The sequence below is a fragment of the Physeter macrocephalus genome, chromosome 13 (assembly GCF_002837175.3).
Source record: "Physeter macrocephalus isolate SW-GA chromosome 13, ASM283717v5, whole genome shotgun sequence".
Taxonomy (NCBI): domain Eukaryota; kingdom Metazoa; phylum Chordata; class Mammalia; order Artiodactyla; family Physeteridae; genus Physeter; species Physeter macrocephalus.
Window position 1 is genome coordinate 5,747,449 of NC_041226.1, and position 21,548 is coordinate 5,768,996.

The window sequence follows — 21,548 nt, forward strand, 5'->3', positions numbered from 1 at the left end:
TCCCAATATATAAAAAAATTTTAACAAGAGTATATACACACATATATGCAACTGAATCACTTTGCTGTACACCTGAAACTAACACATTGTAAATCAACTATACATCAATTTAAAAGGTGGCTAAAGTGGTAAATTTTATTTTATGTATATTTTAGTGCCAAAAAAAATCATCAGAGACTTTTCTCCCTCTTTAATTTGAAATGTAATACACGTTGGGTCTCCAGGAGCTAAAAAGATGTGTTTTTTTAGGTGATAAGAGCTCCTCCTTTGTTTTCTGTTGCCGATGGTGATTGTGGCACAGACGGTAGCAAATGTGAATTCTGATACGTCGTTTATTTTTGACAAAAACGACAGTGGGCCTGGCAGGCGAGTTCAGACAAATCTGTTACCGAGAAGGTCCTTCATGAAGAGCTGAAGAGAGAGAAGCACGATCAGGAAGGAACAGAAGCGGTGGTGGTGAGAGAAGAAGGGCTGCAGCTGTGATAAGAGGTCACCCAGGTATCTCCTTGCTGCAGGCCAGCCCCTCAGGGTGTTTTTCTTAATTCTGGGAATCTCTAGGAAACAGTCTTTGTTTTCAGTATAGGAAGCCAGTCCAGGCTCAGATAACATTAAGCAGAGAAGGTGCTCCAAGAAGAAGCTCAAAAGCGCATTCCCTGCGCAGATGAATGCACGGTGTAGAATAGAGTGGTAAATACCAGGGCCTCGGAAAGAATCTGACCCCAGGCTGCTCCTCTACGGTCGGGAATGTGTAAATAATGCACATAAAATGCGCCATCATTCCCACGGTTGGTGAATAAGTGAATTGACGTTGTCTGCACAGAGGGTTATTTTTCCTTCTAATCAACTGATTGGCCTTTTCTTTAATTCTGCTTCTTACAATTTGTCTGTCCAGGGACAGGCTGGTGTCCTGGAGTCTGGCTGCGGTAATGAAAACAGTAGTCCCAGGGCGCCACCTACTGGCAAGATTCCTACAAGGGCTCGGCGGCAGGGGCTGTCCAGGCGGTAGCAGCAACGCTTCTCTAAGATCCGAGCTTGTAAGTTGTGTTCTGACACCTTTTAAAAATGTGTAGTTATGTCAGGGACACAACTTGACCCAAACTAAACATGTGGTAAGAGCTTGGTTTAAAAGGGTCTAGTTTCATTTTCCCTTAGGAGGTTTTTATTTTTATTTTTTTGAATTTTATTGAAGTGTGGTTGATTTACAATGCTGTGCCAGTTTCTGCTGTACAGCAAGGTGACTCAGTTATACACATATATATATATATACTCTTTTTCATATTCTTTTCCATTATGGCTTATCACAGGATATTGAATATAGTTCCCTGTGCTCTACAGTAGGACCTTATTGTTTATCCATTCTCTACATAATAGTTTGCATCTGCTAATCCGAAACACCCAATCCTTCCCTCCCTACCTGCTCCCCTAAGAGGATTTTAAATGCCATCCTTCCTTGGATTGGGACTTTGGGATTAGTAGATGCAAACCATTATGTAGAGAATGGATAAACAACAAGGTCCTACTGTAGAGCACAGGGAACTATATTCAATATCCTGTGATAAACCATAATGGAAAAGAACATAAAAAAGAATGTGTATATATAACTGAATCACTTTGCTGTATAGCAGAAATTAACACAACATTGTAAATCAACTATACTTCAATAAAATAAATTTTAAAAATAAAATAAATGCCATCCCTCCTAAGAACATATTACCTTTTAAAAATCATATTTGGTACATACAAAAATTATGTTATTAAGTATAATACCATGAGGGGGACTTCCCTGGTGGTCCAGTGGTTAAGACTCCGTGCTTCCGATACAGGGGGCACGGGTTCGATCCCTGGTCGGGGAACTGAGATCCCGCATGCCGCGTGGCACGGCCAAAAAATTAACTAATTAATTAATTAAAAATAATAATAATACAGTGAGGAACGCCTGTGAACCCATTACACCACCCAACCCCTAAAACTTCAAATATCATGTGAAAATGAAGAAACAGTAGTAATTGTATATTCACAGCTCCGTGTAATATCATGAGTGAATCTTAGCATAATGTTGGGTTTTTTTGTTTTTTTTGTTTTTTAATGAAAGTAGGCTCTGGAAGTCTACACAGTGTATGACACCTTTCTTTGTAAAGCTCATGAACATCGGCTGTTCTTCACACAGTCTGGGGGCAGGAGCCATGGAGCCTTTCAAAAATATGACAAAGGAATTAGCCATCACCATAGGAAAAATACACACAGGCACAAACAAAACATCTGACATGTCTTCAGTAGGTTCATGACTCCAGTTAAGTCTCACCCTAAATCTACCATGTAAACAATTCAATAACGAACATTTCTATAGTAGAAATTTTATTTCCATTCATAAAATATATCACTAAATAGCTGAAAAAGTTACATATTATTTTAAAACATAGATTTAAAAAATCATATTAGCTTCTCCTTAGCAAAATGCTTTTGTCTTATGTATTTACAAGAATATACTATACTTCAGGTACACAATTTTCACTCAAGCCAGACTGGGAAGGCCTGTGGATGTAGGTAGATGCTCCGATAAAGTTAATTATCAGCTCTTCTTGCCTTGTGCAAAGAATGACTGGATTTTACAAAAGTCCCTTTGGAAACAAGAGTAAATACAGAGAGCTTCTAGAGAAAAGTCCAGCAAAGCAGCAGTTGAGAATATATTTTCATTTAGTGATGAAATTAATCTTGTTTTGGTAATCTACAGCCTGTTTAAGGTAGGCGGGGGGATGATGGCCTTAAGGACTAAATTGTTTCTCTAGGAATCTTCAGTGTGAGCCCGTGGAGAGGGTACCCCTGAGTCCACCTCTCTGCTGTAAGGTCGCCTGTTTTGGTAAACAGAAGGACGTTCCGAAACATGGCCATCCATGTTCTGATACATCTGCACGTGGGAAAGAGACAGGACACTTATTACCATCTGATGAAGACTTACGTGTCATGTGCCTACATGGCAACTGTTACTTTTATTATGCATAGATCTTAGAGGAAATTCTACCTATTAACTGATAAAGCAAATTTCATCCTTTTATTAATGGAGAAATCAAGTCATAGTCAAATATTTTATTTCATTATTGTTTCTTCTTTTAGACGTAAAATCTCAATCTAGAAATCCTGAGGCCATGCAGAAAAACCATAAAGGAGAAAGGCCATTTACGTATAGAATGCATAAACAACGAGGCCCTACTGTATAGCACAGGGAACTATATTCCATATCCTGTGACAAACCATAACGGAAAAGAATGTATAGATATGTATACCTGAATCACTTTGCTATACAGCAGAAATTAACCCAACATTGTAAATCAACTATACTTCAGTGAAGTAAATTTTTAAAAACTCAGAGAAAGGCCACAAAAAAGGTCTGTTCTTTATGCAGTAAATACAGAGAATTGATTTCTTGGGTTTTCACTTGGGAGTTTAGTGACTTTAAAAATTTTTGTCCAAAATGAAAACAGCTCTACTTTTAAATTTCATTATAGAGTTAATACACATTCATATAGATAAACTAAGCGATATAGAAAGATATAGAGAAAAAAAAAGCTGAAGTCACCATTATAGCTAGCTTGCTGTTCACACACAATTTTGTGTCGAGAGCCTCGGACCGTAGGTTCTGTTGCAGAACCTTGTTTTGAATTACAAATCTGTTGCTCATATGTTACATGTATTACATCTTTTCACGATTTACTACACATGGGCACGTCTCATCTTTTTAACGGCAGCCTAGGGTTCCACAGTACTGATGTACCATCGTTAAACTTTTGATGGGTTGGTTGTATCACACCAACTGAAAAGTGCACACATGACCTTGTCTGTCTTTGGGATAAATGCGGGAAGTGGAATTGCTGGGCCAGAGAGGACGCACTTTTGAATTGTGAGTCACATCAGCAGCCTACCCTGCAGAAAGGTTTACTTATTCCTACTTCTATCTTCCGGGTCCGGGAACGCTCTTCTCCAGAGCCTTACCAGGGCTCCAGGGCCCGAGATGTGGAGGATGGTTCATACCCACTTTTGAAATTCTCTTTCTTTCTTTTTTTTTTTTTTTTTTAATTTTTAAAATTTATTTATTTTTGGCCGCGTTGCCCTTCGTTGCTGCGCAATGGGCTTTCTCTAGTTGCGGCGAGCGGGGGCTACTCTTCCTTGCGGTGCGCGGGCTTCTCATTGCGGTGGCTTCTCTTGTTGCGGAGCACGGGGTCTAGGCACGCGGGCTTCAGTAGTTGTGGCTCACGGGCTCTAGAGCACAGGCTCAGTAGTTGTGGCGCACGGGCTTAGTTGTTCCGCGGCACGTGGGATCTTCCCGGACCAGGGCTCGAACCCGTGTCCCCTGCATTGGCAGGCGGATTCTTAACCACTGCGCCACCAGGGAAGCCCGAAATTCTCTTTCTTAAATGAGCTTACTAATCCTCACCATTTTGTCTTTTCTATTGTCATGAATTCTTTTTGTTTCTCTCTTTTCCAATTTGTTAGGTTGATCATGTTTTCTAGGGTCCCTTTTTCCTTCTCTGCTGAATCTGAGATCATGTATTATATTTCTCCTTCGCCAGTGGTTATACTTACATATTTAACACCCATTTTATTCTTGTATTTATTTAACAGTGTGGCTGCTCCCACCACAGAGCTTCTGCAGAATCTATACCTCTTCCCACTCTTTTAGGAAAGCACTTTGCCTTGTTTTTTCAAAGAAGCCTCTGTTTTGGGTTTTCCCTCTTCAGTCTTAACTGCTTTCATTGTCTCGGGGATTTTCCATAATTTCCGGTCCGCAAAGATCTCCTTCTTGCTTTCAGAGGCCATTATGGACTCAGTTCTATCTTTTTCTAAAAATAAATTTATTTATTTTTGGCTGCGTTGGGTCTTCGTTGCTGCACGCGGGCTTTCTCTAATTGCGGCGAGCGGGGGCTACTCTTTGCTGCGGTGCACGGGCTTCTCATTGCGGTGGCTTCTCTTGTTGCGGAGCACGGGCTCTAGGGCGTGCGGGCTTCAGTAGTTGTGGCTCGCGGGCTCAGGAGTCGTGGCGCACGGGCTTGGTTGCTCCGCGGCGTGTGGGATCTTCCCGGACCAGGGCTCGAACCCGTGTCCCCTGCATTGGCAGGCGGATTCTTAACCACTGCGCCACCAGGGAAGCCCCAGTTCTATGTTTAAAATGTATATATTTCCCATCATTTATAGGGGCTGATAGGAGAAGAGAGATGGCGTGAGTTCAGGGGCCTTTCTGGAAGCAGAGGCATGCCTGTCCCTCCCTCATCCCACTACCACTTCATCACCCCTTCTCCCTGTCTGCTCACCTCTCCGGCTGCAGTCACCTCCTAACTGGTGTCCTTCTTTTTTCCTGTTGCTGTTGCCGTCCGAGGCACGCAGGAGCCCAGTTTCCCAACCAGCGATGGAACCCAGGCCCTGGTAGTGAAAGTGCCGAGTCCTGACCACTGGACCGCCAGGGAACTACCCTAACTGGTGTCCTTACTTTCGCTCTTTTGCCTTTGTTCTCCTGAACGTACTTTTATGCATCCTTTCCTTCCCTCCATCCAGAAATATTTGCTTAGTACCCCCTAAGATCATGTAGCTTAGCAACACATTTTACAGCTGAGAGAACTAGGCATGATGCTACAGCTGCGTTTACCATGGCGAACAAAACAGCTGTGGTCACTAACCTACTCTCACGTCGAATAGTCATTCATTTATTTCATAGCCAGTTACTGTCTCCGGACTATGGGGGGACATCAGGTGATGTAAAGATGAGAGCACATCATCCTTGCCCTCAGGGATCAAACCTAGTGACGAGGCAGACAGACCCGCAAAGCAAAACGATCACACAGCATGACTTGAGTTTCATGTAGAGGGACAGACAAAGTGTTAGGGGATTCAGAAGAAGGAACCTGAAATCGGAAGTTAGGGGAGAATTTGGAGAGGGGGAACTATTTGATCAGGCTCTTTTTAAAATGATCGAGGTATAATCGACGTGTTGTTACACTTGAAATTAGCTTCAAGTGTACCTCACGGTGATTCACATTTGTATATATTGCAAAAGAATCTAGGTAACATCCGTCACCATACATAGTGATCCGGGTCTTTATAAAAAACAGATATTGAAGCATGTCTGTCCATTCTAAAAATCTCACTGGCTCATCCGTGTCCGAATAATGCCTTAGCATGCTGTTCAATGGCCTCCCTGCCCTCACTCCATACCATCAGGGCTGGGTTAGACCTAAAGTGTCAACCGGAAATTTCTAGATGTGTTTCCCTCCCCGTCTCACTTGCTCTCCAAGAGCCAGCTTCCTTCCTGGTCTGTGATGAAGCCGAGAGAGAGATTCTACAAAAACCATTCACGTGGGTGCAAGGAAAGATTGCGTCAGGCATGCTGGCCTGTTTTCCTACCCAGGAGACTGGACATGACATGTTAGGAGATGTGACGAGAAGAGGCGGAGGGCCGGGGCCTGCCCACTGTGGGTGGAGCTGCCTGGCATCGCCGTGCGGGGTGTGCCTGCCTCAAAGGTGACCAGCCAAGCGGCAAGTGGGGACCGAAACCCAGTGTCTGCTTCCCAGGCTTCTGGACTGAGCCCACAGCACCTGCAGGAGGAAGGGGCTCCTCCTGGGGTGCCCATCTCACCCAAGGGGTCCCATCCTCTAACTTAGCTAGAGGTGTTTCAGCTTGCTCTCAGCGCCTTTGATACTGGGAGGGAAAGGAATCTTCCATCGCGAGGGGCAGGGAGCGGAGGAGACTGGGGAGAACGCGGAGGATGATCCTGGAGCACAGATGCCCTCAGCTGAATCCTCCTCCACGGGGATCTTGCAATTCAGCCATCCCTGATACCTCTGAGGCCCCTCGAACAGAGGGAAGTGGGTTGGGACGTCCTGTGGGTGTGGGGATGTGAAAGGGGAACTCTGGCCAGATCAAGGCCGTCCTGAACAAAGCCAAGGGCACCTCAGCAGCCGTGGACCCTCCATGCTGGTCACACCTGCTCTGCAGTCTTGTTTTCCTCCGCATGCCCCCACCCACCCTATACTTTAGTTACAACCCATTATTTTCCATTCTACTTTGTCAGCTCTGGACCTTTATATTACTCACCCAGGCTGCAGCACCCTGCTAACCCCCATCCCCCAGTGAGCAGCCAAAATCTGCTCGGTCTTCACAGCTCAGCTCAAATAACACTGCCATGGAGCCGCACCCATCTGCCCAACAAGTGAAAATTACTCATTACTTCTTTTTCTATAAAACTCTGCTTTCGGTTTATTTTACAGTGTCCTTAACTGTTTACAAGTCATCTGCTCTGTAGCCTGTGAGTCCCCTGGGGGCTTTCCATCTCTCCTTCTTGTCCTAATTCCCTGACAATACTGAATTCCCATATGCGATTAAAAAAAAATCGTAACAGGAGGAGAAGACACATACCATCCACACAGGTCTCTGGAAAGACTCCAGAATTGAAAATGGACTCCTCATAATGTAGAAAAAGAGGACAGACGATCCATTTAAAGACTCAGATTCATATTTAACTAACATTTATCACCTGCTAAGTGTTCCCCATGTGCTAAGTCTTTTCACATACATCACCTTATTTACTCCTTACAGATCCACAAAGATTTGTTAATCCCATATTTCAGATAAGGAAACTGAGACCACCCCTCCCCGCAAAGATTAAGTGACTTAACTCCTATCAGAAGCAAACAATGGAGCCAAGATTTGAACCGAGGTATTGGGAGTTCCAGGTTCCTTTGTTCACTTGGTCTAGGGGATGACTCCCCTAACTACGTCAGGTGGTGCTGTTTTAAGGGTGAGCGTCAGCAAAGTAATTCCCAGCTCTCAAAGCTCAAAGGTCATCTTGCTTAGCAACCCATTTTACAGGTAAGAAAACTAAGGCCCAGTGCTGGTATTAAGCTCTCAGGACTCCAGGTCAATGCTCTTTCCACTCTATTACATGATTGAGTTGTATGATTATTCCACACAAAACCTTCATGCTGAATTAGGTAAAGTCAGTGGCTTCTGGAGGTCAGGGATTACGTTTTATTTATTTGTTTGGTCCTCTGCACTGGTCACTTAAAAGCATTTAATTTCTTAATCAATTGGCTAAAATCTTCAGGAAGAGTTTTTCTTTCCCCCTAAAAACACTTATCCGTAAGACTATCTAACCCCATACAACTTTTTTTTTTTTTTTTTTTTCAGGACAAGAGCAGCTTTACTTTTCTGAATTCTTTTCTTAATCTAATTATATTGATGAAGGATGGGTGGCCCTTTGTTTTGAGTTTAGGATTATGAGTTTGACCCCATACAACTTTTAAAGAGCAACCTGGACCAGTTGTGATGAGGAAGGCAACTTGGTACCTTTGGCACTTAGGAAATCAGCAGTGAGTGTTCTGAGTTACAGAGTTCTTTCCTTCCTAACGATACTTTATAAGATGCTGTGCTGCTACCTACCTCTTCTTCCGCATCTGCCAGCTGACATCCTAAAAATGAAGTCAGGTTAGGAAAGGATGGCCGTTTCCTTGAGTCAAAAGCCCAGCAGGATTGCATTATAAAGTATCTGTAAAGACAACAGAAGAAGGAACAAGATAGGAAATCTGAATGAAGCAAAATGGGTCACTTCCCACTTAACGAAGCACCATTTATTGCCGTGGAGATACTTGTTTATGGCATGTTTGTCCTGAGGCAAGTACTAGCTTAGATTTTGAACTCATATGAGAAAGGACAAATTAGATGATGCTTTTTTTTTTTTTTTTTTTTTTTTTTTTTTTTTTTTTTTCGGTACGCGGGCCCCTCACCGCTGCGGCCTCTCCCGCTGCGGAGCACAGGCTCCGGACGCGCAGGCCCAGCGGCCGTGGCTCCCGGGCCCAGCCTCTCCGCGGCACGTGGGATCCTCCCGGACCGGGGCACGGACCCGTGTCCCCTGCATCGGCAGGCGGACTCCCAACCACTGCGCCGCCAGGGAAGCCCTAGATGATGCATTTTGACGAATACAGTGCGGACCAGAATTCAGGAGAAGGGTCCCTCAAGTAAAGGAACTGAAACCCAGAAAACATTCAGTTATGTTCAGAAATCCCTGAAACCAAAAGGAAGAGTTTTCTTTCCTTTCCTTTTCTTTTCCTTTCTTTGCCTTGCTTTTCTTTCCTTTTCTTAAGAGGAATCATGGGAACTTCATACTAAAGAGTTTCACTTTTTTTTCTCACGGGTTTGGATCTAGACAGGCTGTAACTGTCCGATTTCAGCTACTTTACGGCCTGACTTAAACTTACATTTCTTCCGTGGCATAAAATGGCTGATCCATTTTAAATCCACTCTGGATGAGCTTGTAGAAGTTAGCATCAGCTGGAATCCCGGGGTAAGGATTGACACCTGGGAAAAACAAGGGGGCCTATAACCACCCACTCACCCTCGAGTTGTTCATTATTCGCTCAACTGGCAAACACGAAGGATTGTGGCTCCCTGGGCCAGCACTGTGTGGTTCTGGGCAGGAGAAGCCACATTCTGGCGGGCAGGACAGACCAACGGACTCCAGCACGTAAAAATAAAGGGGCTCAGTCTGCAACAGAAGTAAGACTAGGCAGGCTCTGGGTCATGGCATTTCTTCCACCCTTTGACTTAGGAGTGGGGGAAGAGTGCAGAGGGGACAGAATGCACAAGCCCAGGGCTCAGGGAACTGCAAGTCTCACCAAGCGAGAATATTTCCCAGAGTAATATTCCATACGACCAGACATCGCTCTTAATTGTGTAGATTCCCTCAAACAAGCTTTCAGGAGCCATCCACTTCACAGGCAGACGGGCCTGTGTAAAATCCAAGCAGAGATCAATGGTGAATTTTCCGCGTACAAGCATTCCTTCTTTTCTCGTTAGCTAGGTGATCACCTTTATTCTCTCCCTAAGGCCACACTTAATGCTTCCTTGAGAAAATCATATTCCTCAAGTGGCCTTTTTTTCACTGTCAAATTAATATTGTAGCATAGTAGCCTTAAACAAACAAACTTTATTTCTTTAAAAGTCAAGCCTGCACTTGGCATTGGTAAGTTTCACAGTAGACACTGGCTTCCTGCTGAGTAGCCAGGCACTTCCCCAGAGGTAAGTGGAGTATTTTGTTAGGGCATTTCTTGGAAGAATATTAGTGGAAATGTCATCCACAAGAATGTGATGCGGGGAGCATACGTCATCGCTTCCAGAAATGACACCAGGCGGGTTTCTGTGGCTTTGGTAATTCTCAGTAGCATGAAAGGGGAGTTTTGAATTAGTACAGCCTCAGGTTAGAATCAAGACACAGGGACGGAGAGGTTGCTGGGGCTGAGCATTTTGTAGTATTTTCTTTTCCAGGGATTGAGAGCCCTTAACGGTGCACATTTAATCTGCCAAGTAAAATCAAAGCTCAGGAAAGATACCCTGTTTTAAATCCTATTCAAAAGGATGAGCTGGGAGAATCAAGCAGGCCAGTCTGGTTAATGTGATTAATTAAAGGGATTAATTGTGGCTCCAAATGGAATTCCCTTTCCTGCTTAAGAAACCACCAGCTAGTAGGGTAGAAACTTCATAGCCGTTATTAGTTCATCCTATTTAAAACTGCAGCTACAATGAGGGAAGCGTAGATCCAAAATCAGCTGTGTGTTTGATTCTAGTGGGAACGCAGTTTAATCTGATTTGCAACATGTATTGGACAACGGAGTTTGGTTGGTTTATTCCCATAAACGCTATGAGGTAAGTGAATACCCCTTATGGGAAACACTGTATCATCGTGTTCGTGCACAGACGTGGGGCTCAGACCATTCATATTCTAACCCACGAGCTGTGTAATTGTGAGCAAGTGACTTTTCTGTGCCTCAGTTTCCTCAACCACAAACGGGTACTTTGAGGACCAAATGAGTCAATACATGTAAAGCACTTAGAATAGCGCTTAGCACAAGGTAAGCACAATACCAGCATTTGTTATTATTATTACTTCACAGGTAGGGGCAATAAAGCAGAGAGAAATCACAAAAATGAACAGCCAAAAAGAAGAACAGGGGCTTAAACCCAGGCATTGTAATTCTTAAAAACCATACTCTTTCAACCATACACAATTTTATCATCTAGTATTTTTAGTAGTTCTCTTATAAGTGACACATGTGTCCTTAGGTTTTTTTAACAAGTAGATTCAGTGATGTTTTAGGTTTCCCTGTGTAACAGTAAGAGGATGACGAACACTCATTAACTAACATTTGATTTAAATACTGTGCCTTTTTAAAATGTATATTTAATATTTAATTTACATGTTGTATTTTTTAAATGCTGTCTTGTAACGATTACCTATTCCCATAATTGAAAGCATAACTCAATAGTCACTTTATAGATTAAGGAACTGAAATAAGTTTGAAGTAATGAGATTTTTTTTTTCAAGTGTGGACTGCACTCAAAGGCCCCTAGTTGATAGGTGTGATGCTATTTTGCCCAACCTTTATTACAGATGGAATATTTCCGTGAAGCTGCAGAAAAACCTTTGAAGCATAAGAAAGCAAACTGCTGGGAGGAGGTTTTCTGAGGTTAACGTAAATCACAAACGCACTACAGCGAGTGCAGATGTTTAGGTTAGTGATGACGAAAACACAAAATGACAGGATAAAACTACATGAGAAGCAGCAGCCGCCTCACATTGCCTCTGATCACGTAGTTGGAATCACTCATGATGTCCCGAGCCAGTCCAAAATCACCGATCTTCACCACTTTCCCGTGGGTCACAAGGACATTCCTGGCCGCCAGGTCTCTGTGAACACACTAGAAGGAACAAACTGGGAATGTTATTTACCATGATGTATATTATCACAGAGTACAATCTTTCTTCTCACTTCAAGTCCAGTAGGAGTTACAGATGACAGAACTGTAGTTCCCCCGAGGTGTCTTATCTTTACTGGGCCCTGAGCAATCATCACGATGTGTAACTAAGTGCGTGAACAATTCTTCAGCCGTTGGTGCTGCTTAGGGAACACTCCCAGAGGCCAAAGGGGCCGGGTTCTGAGAAAGCAGGTCAACCCTAGCAAGGTGCATATCTTGCTATAAATAAGAGACACAGCAGCAGGGCCTCTAAAGGGGTTTTCAGAGCACTCTTCTGTGGGGTGGAGACAATGTCTTTTCTGACGGGAAAATATCTTTGGCAATAAAATGGCATAATATTTTTTAAAAAAAGGGAAAATACTAGAAGTTTGGGAAGGTTGACTAAGGTGGAATTAGAAACAGTTCCTGAATTGAGAGATGACGTGACTTTAATTCGAGTGGTTTGGCAAGAAAATTAACTCCACGGAGGAAGATTTTAAAAGGAACAGGGACCTCCCTGGTGGCGCAGTGGCTGAGAATCCGCCTGCCGATGCAGGGGACAAGGGTTCGAGCCCTGGTCCGGGAAGATCCCACATGCCGCGGAGCAACTAAGCCCGCGCGCCACAACTACTGAGCCTGCGCTCTAGAGCCTGCGCGCCACAACTACTGAAGCCCGTGCGCCTAGAGCCCGTGCTCCACAATGAGAAGCCACCGCAATGAGAAGCCCGCACACCGCAAGGAAGAGTAGCCCCCACTTAACGCAATTAGAGAATGGGGACAGCCTAAAGGGAAAGCAGGAGAGAGTTCCAAGAAACCATGTTTTGAAATACTTCAAAACATTCTTATTATCACAAGCCCAGGGGGAGAAAAGGCAGTGCCCCTTGACCTCCGGTCGTGAGTAGTTTGAGAATTTACTTAACAACAGGCAGCAACCGGGCTGGACCGTCTAGGCAGGTACCTTCAACGTCTGTAAAGAAACTGGTGACAGTGCTACTGTAGACGCAGAGGTGAGAGAGGAGACATACTCCAACAGCCGGCAGGGAACACGAGGAGAGGAAAGGGCCCGGGCACCGGGGTGGGAAAGGGTTCTGAGACAGTGATTCTTTTCACTGTTGAGCAAGGACGAGGACGCCCAACTGTGGAAAAGACAAGACAAGACGGCAGCTCTTTCTCTTCGGTCCCAGGTGCTTCGGGATCTGTGGGCCCTGGTGCAGACGTGGCCGAGTCCAAGAACCACAGCATGCACGGCCAGTCCCGAAAATGGCACGGGAATGGCATCAAGAAAGCCCGATCACAACTATCTCCGAAGGGGGTGGACCCCGAGTCCCTGAGGAACATCCCCCTTTGCCGAGAAGCACAACAAGGAGGGTCTGAAGAAGAGGCGGGCCAACAACGCCAGGGCCACGAGAGCACTGCTGAAGCTATCAAGGCTCTTGTAAAGCCCAAGGAGGCCAAACCCAAGGTCCCAAAGGGAGCGGCCACAAGCTCAGTCAGCTTGCCTATGTTACCCACCCCAAGCTCAAGAAACGTTCCCGCATCGCCAAGCGTCTCAGGTTCTGCCGGCCAAAGTCCCAGGCCGAGGCTCAAACCAAGGCCAAGGCTGCAGCTGCCGCCGCGGCTCCAGCTCCGGCACCCAAAGATACCTAGGCCCTCACAAAGGCTCCGGAGTGGAGGCCTTTATCTGCCAATGTGGGAACAGAAGGACTGGTGTGACCCCTGGGCTGCCGTCTGCATGGGGCTGGTGTCCTCCTGTGCTATTGGTACAAATAAACCTGAGGCAGGATCTGTCAGTAAGAAGGAAGGAAGGAAGGAAGGGAGGGAGGGAGGGAGGGAGGGAGGGAGGGAGGGAGGGAGGAAGAAAGAAAGGGAGAGAGAAAAAAAAGACAGCAACATGTACTTTCAATATCCATGAGTTAAAAAAAAACCTTGGGATTCTAATTGGGGTTGTGAGAAATATACAGATTAATCTGGTGAGAACTGACTTTTCTTTTAAACGGTGAATCTCTCCCATATGAACAAAACAGAGCTCATTTATTCAGGTCTTCCTTTCTGCCCCTTAATCAAGTTTCACAGGTTTCTTCATGAAAGAAACATATATTACGTGTTTCTTATTTATCTTAACCTGTTTCAGAGTTTGGTTGCTCTCCTGAATAGAATTTTTTTCTTGTTCTTCAAAGCTATTGATTTATCTCACATTCATCTTTTTCTTAAAACTGGGATATAATCGATGTAATACATTATATTGGAGACTGTACATTTTTAAAGAAAAAAAAACACAGCTGAAATTATTCTTTCCAAATTCAGGGAGAAAGAGGAGAGAGGAGGCCAAGAGAGGGCAGTGGAGGAGAGGGAGGAAGAGACTAGGAGACCAAAGGGAAAAGGAGAGGAAAAAGTTGGGGAAATAAAGAGAAGTAGTGGAAGGGAAGAAAACGAGGACAGAAAGCAGCCAGACGGATGGCTGAAATCAGTTCACAGGCAGCAGACGTCTGACATGTCAGAGAAGAGCAGGACTGAAAGAATATTACAGAACGAATGCAAAACTGGGGTAGAGTCCGCGGTGTGAGGGGGCCCTGAGCTCTTCACATCACAGCCCCAGTGGGTCTGGGATTAGCAGACCCACAAGGCTGCTGCCAGCTCACAGCGAACTCGCGAAAGAGACTCCGGTGCCCTGGGCGGCTGGCTTGGCCTGAAGGGCACCCGGGATGTGAGCCTCCGCTCACCCCCTGGCACAAATGTAGGGCACGGTCTAAACAACCTGGAGCGACTGTCCCACAGGGCTACACCTGGTTTTGAGGAGGGATTCCTGAGGACTTCCTATCTGGAAGCTTCAGGGACTTTGGACCGTCTGGGAGGGCTGTGATAACCATCATTTAATAAGGGATCCCTGACCTTTATACTATAAGTAGCCAAGAGCCCATGTAACATCCTAGGTGACTCCAGCTCTTTCCACCCTGGGAGGGAAAGACAGGCTTTAGGAGCCGCAAGTTAAAATAAACAAGAAAAAAAGAAAAGCCCACATCTCGTCCTCAAAATTATCTTTTTGTTGTTGGTATCGTGAGTTTCGTTTTTAAAAGGAGCTTACCGACTTAAATTCCAGAAATTCCATTCCTTTGGCCACTTGATACGCAAAGCAAAGAAGATCTTCAAAGGTAAGTACATTCAAGTCCTCTTCTTCCTCCAGCCGTTTTTGGTTTTCGTATTCAATTTCATCTGTAAAATACAATGGCCCTCATTTTGGCCAAAATGCAAAGAAGTTGCCTTATGGAAGGGGGAGGGGCAAGATAGGGGGAGGGGATTTAGAGGTACAAACTATTATGTATAAAATAAGCTACAAGGATATATTGCACAACACAGGGAATATAGCTGATATTCTATAATGACTATAAATGGAGTAGAACCTTTAAAATTGTGAATCACCATATAGTACACCTGTAACTTATATAATACTGTACGTCGGCTATACTTCAATTAAAAAAAAGAAAAGAAGTTGTCTTATAAATCTCTGTGAGCACCTCATGTACAAATGGAGCTCTTACATCATCTTCCTGGTGGCTCCAGAGCTAACCTATTTATGCAGAGAACTGTGCAGCCCAGGAAGGGTCACCTAAAGATTCTCTTTGGTTAGAGGAGTGAATACTCCAGCTCTCTGGGGATGAGTCAGGGGTTTCTTTTGCACTAGGTAGTTTTGTCACACTGGGAAAAGAATTACCAATTATCTACTACATTTTATGAACTGTTTGTGCACTTAATGTTCTTTTTTTTTTTTAAGGGGAATGAAACTCCTCATTGTGTGTGTGACACCACTAAAGTTTTTTTTTTTTCATAATGAATTTATTTATTTATTTATGGCTGCATTGGGTCTTCGTTGCTGTGCGCGGGCTTTCTCTAGTTGCGGCAAGCGGGGGCTACTCTTCGTTCGTTGCGGTGCGCGGGCTTCTCATTGCGGTGGCTTCTCTTGTTGCGGAACACGGGCTCTACAGCGCAGGCTTCAGTAGTTGTGGCTCGCCGGCTCTAGAGCGCAGGCTCAGTAGTTGTGGTGCACGGGCTTAGTAGCTCCGCGGCATGTGGGATCTTCCCGGACCAGGGATCGAACGGTGTCCCCTGCATGGACAGGCGGATTCTTAACCCTGAGCCACCAGGGAAGTCCTTAATGTTCTTCTAGTTAATCCTTTTTTTTTTTTTTTGCTGCACTGTGTGGCTTGTGGGATCTTAGTTCCCCAACCAGGAATCGAACCCATGCCCCCTGCAGTGGAAGCGCAGAGTCTTAACCACTGAACTGCCAGGAAAGTCTCAATTTACGACTTTTAAAAAGAATAACCTGATCAAATAAAATAGCTCTCAGTGTTTATTAGTAGAAACATTGACATAAAATTCACACTACTAAACTTGTGGCTTTTCACTACCTTCAAAGTAAATATGCATGGGGACTTCCCTGGTGGCGCAGTGGTTAAGAATCCGCCTGCCAATGCAGGGGACACCGTTCGATCCCTGGTCCGGGAAGATCCCACATGCCGCGGAGCAACTAAGCCCGTGCGCCACAACTACTGAGCCTGCGCTCTAGAGCCCACGAGCCACAACTACTGAAGCCCACGCGCCTAGAGCCCGTGCTCCGCAACAAGAGAAGCCACCGCAGTGAGAAGCCCGCGCACTGCAACAAAGAGTAGCCCCCACTCTCCACAACTAGAGAAAGCCCAGTCGTACCAACGAAGACCCAATACATTTATTTTTTTAAAATGCTATAAAGCAAATATGCATTCATAAAGCCTATAGATGACATCTGCAAAGATAAACATGCTTTTGCATTTACACACTTTTCAAAAATAGCTAACACAGAACTCTTGTATCCATTTCTATTCGGAAGTGCTGCTATTTAGAATAAAATATTACCTTCGGATTGAAATGAATTCCCTTTGAACCCTGAGACAGGATCTGAGTCCGGGTGTATTTGGACTTCTCTTGAGCCAGGCATACTATTAAAAAAAAAGTTATTTCACTATTTATGTTCTTCTTCTGAGTAGACATTTTATTAGAAAAAATACAATTCATCAAATAAATGAATTCCAATTATAAACGGGCTTTTAAATTAAAAGCATGGCATCAACTAGTCCTTTTTGTGTGTGTGGACATTAAACACATGTGTGTAATTGAGCCTGTCTGTCGAACAAGGATAAGAGTGATCCCTGCTATCTGTATGGAATCTTACGGTTCAAAGAGGACCTCACTCAATCCTTCCCACAATCCTACAAGCTGGGTGTCAAAGTCACACTTTATAAAAGAAAAACTAGGCTGGGTGAGATAAATATGATTTGCTGAAATCACAAAGCTAATAAAGAGTGTGCCTTTCCCTGTAAAAGTCCATGTATTATAGATCTTCTATAGAGACCTTTTAGTGTTTCAGCATCCTTTTTTTTTTTTTCCAAGTTGGCCTTTGTAAAGCTCATTCCCTTTTCCTGTGAAATTAATAAACAGTAATAAGGAAAATCTCTTTTACTGTGTCTAATATAGAACTCTTCACTGAGGAATTTTGTATACGTTATATACAGACAATGATTCAGTTTATTCCAGCATAATAGTTTACCCAATTACAATGTCCACATCTTTAGAAAACAGCTTAATGCTTTCAGACCACAAATATTCCCGAAGTAATTGCTTCAGTGTGTTTAATACCCAGTGACTGGATGAATCAAAGGCACTGAATGACCAGCATCGTTGTCACTAACCATGGAGTCCTGGTCACACACGGATTCTCTGTCCTAGAATTCGGATGACATTATAGAATCCTCTCAGTTTGGGAATATGAACTGAGAAACGAGCGTAAAAGGGAAGTTTGGTGTGAAATGATTAAGGGCAGCTGCACAAAGACATGCATGGGGTTTCCGTGGGGTCCCTGGTGTTCAGATGCTGGTCTCTGTCTCAGCATTAGAAGGCCAGAGGTGTGAGCTGAAACTTACATGCTAAGAAAACAAGGAACCTCGAACGGATCCTCCAAAAGTGCCCCAGTAAAGCTAACAGTCTCTGACAAATCCACATTTAGAAAAAGGGAGAGCTTTCATGTAGGAGGGAACTAGGGATGCACTGTGGCTTGAGGAATCATTCTAACAGAGTGCCTGTGAATTCACTCAGAGAAGGGTGTTATCGAGCTATGATGTTCAGGTAGTTAGCAGGGAATGTCCGAGGATGGGGACGAGCGTCGCGCCAAACCCACAGCCCGCCTGGGACTGAGAATCACTCAGCATCCCACAGATGGCAGAAGAGACAAGGCAGAGCACAGAGACAAATGTTACCACTACTTTATTTGGTCCCCATCATCATGTCAATCAATCCATCCTAATTTTTAAAAATCTGATTTATGAGTTTAGAGCTCTTTTGTGCAATACTCCCAGGACCTGCACTACTTTCTATGAAGGTATCAAGGGCTTTGGGAAAGGGGTTCCTTCTTTCTACCAATACCCATGTGTCAGCCAGGAGGCCTGACATATTGAATAATGAATGCACCTTTCCTAAAACTGAATATATGTCTAGGAGGTGATAAGGTGCCGGTGGACAGAATTGGTTCAGCTGCAATACCTGTACTGCAGGAAAGGGAAAGCCTCATTGTTCAAATCAACAGGGAAACTATAACAAAGATAAGAGACCTTTCTAGGTCTTAGAACCCACAGACCACACAAAATGCTGGAGGATGACCTTTAGAAACTGGCCAGTGGGGTGTGTTTAACCATCATACTTTGTCTGTTCTGTAATGTATTATTATGAAACTGTGACCCAGTCTCTTACCTGGAATTAGGGGATGATTGGAAAGTGGGATAAAAACTGAAATTATGTTCCTTGAAAATCTCCGTCCACGTCCTATGAAATTTTTCTCTTTTACTTCTTAGATAGTTGAGAAGGTCGCCATAGCAACAATATTCAAAAATCAAGTAAATTGGTCCTGAAATAGTGACAGTTTTAATCCTAGGTATACAGACACCAAATAATTTTTTTCAGACATCTGTGTAGCAGAAACCATACTCTATGAGAACTCCCTTCTCCCCTGACTTGGGGAGAGTACAGCTCTCTCTGAACCTATCTCTTCTTGGACTTTAAATTCAATTTCAGTTTTTTGCTCAAACTCCTTGGAAAGCTGTCTCTTGTTGCCTTCCACTTTGGCCCATGTGGCCTCACCAAGAACCACCGGCCACCTAAATTCTCCAGTTTGCAACCGGGAATAATACGTTGACTGCGTTGTGAGCACTTGGTAAATATAAGCTGATTTGCGGTTTACCCGAGGAGGGAGAAATACATCCCTAGCCACCTCTTAAATCCATTTTCTCTTTATTTCTCTGTCCCAGTGCCCGGCTGGCTGTCCCAGAAGGAATGACCCTTGGGCACAGGGTTCGGGTACTTCTAGGCAGAAGCGAGAGAATCAGAGCACATGCTCCGTTGGATTCTGGGAGAAGAGAGTTTGAAACCCCTCCTTGGCTACGCCTTACCTGAAGCAGCTCAGTTAGGGCCATGGCCAAGCTGTGCAGCTCAGCACTGCATCTGGGCCAGCTCCACAGCCAGGGAGAAGCACCCTCTGAGCAGGCGGAGAGACACCACAAAATGTACTTGCAGCGTTGTTATTATTATTGTGGGTTTTTTTTTGGCTGTGCCAAGCGGCTTGCAGGATCTTAGTTCCCCGACCGGGGATTGAACCTGGGCCAAGGCAGTGAAAGCCCAGAATCCTAACCGCTGAACCACCAGGGAAGTCCCTTTAAGTAGGTTAGACTATGTGGCTCATTCCGATGAAGACAGGCGTTCTCTACACTGACCCATCTGACTCTAGAGTGAGGTGTGTCCAATCCCACTTGGGTTTGGGGGCCCACCCTGTGACTGAGAGAAGGAGAGAAACACGAGAACGCCCTTTTTGTCTTCAGGCTAAAACGTTTTCGATTAGGCGTTCTTAGTGGGAACTGGTTACCTGACAGGGTGCACGCCCCCAGCAGATTCACAATATTCTCGTGGCTTCCCAGGTGGGTCATCATTTTGAGTTCAGACATGAGAGCCTCTCTTTCCGAGCTGTCTGCTTTTTCTGTCAATGGCAGGGCATTACATATGTAAAATGGAAGTAATTTAGGTATTTTAGATTATTCAATAAATTAAGATTTTCCTCAGTTCAGGGTAGATTTGCATAAAGGTTTTAAAATACATACAATAATACACACATTTTGAATAATAATACCTTATGTTTTAAGGCAGAATTTCAAAGATTGTAGCATGAAAGTTGAACCAAATAATGTGCCTTTCTACTGGACTTTCCTCTACCTACAAAATAAAAATCTTTATAATTGACCCTTAAAAAATAAAATAAAACAAAATAATAATAATACATGATTTTCCTCCACAGTTGAAGTTAATAAATATGCTGAAGGGAGAAACATACTTTTTTTTTTTTTGACACTTTTATTTGTTGAAGTCATAGAGTGACAAGATGGGAATGTCAGCGAGGGTGGTTGGTTCCAGCCTGTGACCCTCAGGTCTAGAATCTTAAATTTGTCAGTGGATCCAATGGTGAGAAGGTCAAAGAAGACCAATTTCCATTGACCAAGTTCTCAAGAGACTCCCTAAGTGATCATGAGGAGCAGAACTGCTGGGTAGGCTAGAATGTATCCACTTACTCTCCCTGGAGTAAGTCTAGAGAGCTTGGCAAACTGTATTCATCATCTTGCTTAGAAGTATAGCATGGAGGTATTTATTGGTGAACTCAAAGGTCTCCTGTCATTGAGGCCAATGCGCCCAGGGGGTCAGGACACCGCTGCCCGCTGCCCGGGAGGGTGCTGGAGCCCTAGAGGCAAGGACAAGGTCTCTGGGCCTCTCTCTCCAGGCACACCCACCGTCTGTTAACATATTCTTTCTTACAGATAGAGTAACTTTTCTTTAAATTCAATGGAGATTTGATTAGCTATTTCCAGGTGTCATTATTTTGTCCTGGAAGACGTGTAGCCTTTATGTGGCTTTCCCAGGGCTTTGATGTTATCTGTTTTGACTTGTGTGGGCTCTTAGGGGCATCCTGATTTCCAACTTCTTGGCCTGGGAGTGACATCCTTCGCTGTGTGCACTGGGACCCACTGTACCTCAGCTTTTCCACTGCCTCATGGTTTATAGGGATTCGTGGCTTTCAGTTGTCCATGTCTTGTTCCTCATGACCAAAAGAATATATTTTTACAGTGTGCTTAACTCTTTCAAAGCGCTTTCATATAGCACTACCTGACTTTCATTCATTCATTCAACAAGTATTTATTGAACGCCTACTGTGTATGAGGCAATGTGCCAGGCCTTGGGGGAATAAATGATAGAAAGACACAGCCCCTGTCTTCCTGGAGCTTAGAGCCTCCTTGAAAGGGGAGACAGGTAAATGAACAATTACAATATAGTGTCATAACTGCCACATGGCACAAATAAACCTATCTATGAAACAGAAACAGACTCACAGACTTATAGTTGCCAAGAGGGAGGGGGGTGGGGGAGGGAAGGACTGGGAGTTTGGGATTAGCAGATGCCAGCTATTATATAGAGAATGGACACACAACAAGGTCCTACTGTATAGCACAGGGAACTATAATCAATATCCTGTGACACAGACCTACTAGAGCATGGACTTGAGGACATGGGGAGGGGGAAGGGTAAGCTGTGACGAAGTGAGAGAGTGGCAGGGACATATATGCACTACCAAATGTAAATTAGATAGCTAGTGGGAAGCAGCCGCATAGCACAGGGAGATCACCTCTGTGCTCTGTGACCATGAGAGGGGTGGGAT

At 44.3% G+C, this 21,548-nt stretch overlaps 1 protein-coding gene across 3 annotated transcripts in view; it reads right to left on the reverse strand.

Moving 5' to 3' along the window:
• Positions 1 to 2,445: 2,445 nt before the first annotated feature.
• The window catches only part of FLT3 (fms related receptor tyrosine kinase 3), a 116,735-nt gene continuing 97,632 nt past the window's right edge, over positions 2,446 to 21,548 (reverse strand). For all 3 annotated transcript variants that reach the window (XM_055089565.1, XM_055089564.1, XM_055089563.1), the window contains 9 exons: positions 19,713 to 19,823; positions 18,548 to 18,701; positions 16,661 to 16,743; positions 14,856 to 14,983; positions 11,615 to 11,737; positions 9,658 to 9,769; positions 9,241 to 9,340; positions 8,426 to 8,531; positions 2,446 to 2,905 (listed from right to left, as the gene is read on the reverse strand). In XM_055089565.1, the coding sequence (XP_054945540.1) occupies positions 2,783 to 2,905; positions 8,426 to 8,531; positions 9,241 to 9,340; positions 9,658 to 9,769; positions 11,615 to 11,737; positions 14,856 to 14,983; positions 16,661 to 16,743; positions 18,548 to 18,701; positions 19,713 to 19,823 (1,040 nt within the window). In that variant the 3' untranslated portion in view covers positions 2,446 to 2,782. The remainder of the gene's footprint in view (positions 2,906 to 8,425; positions 8,532 to 9,240; positions 9,341 to 9,657; positions 9,770 to 11,614; positions 11,738 to 14,855; positions 14,984 to 16,660; positions 16,744 to 18,547; positions 18,702 to 19,712; positions 19,824 to 21,548) is intronic.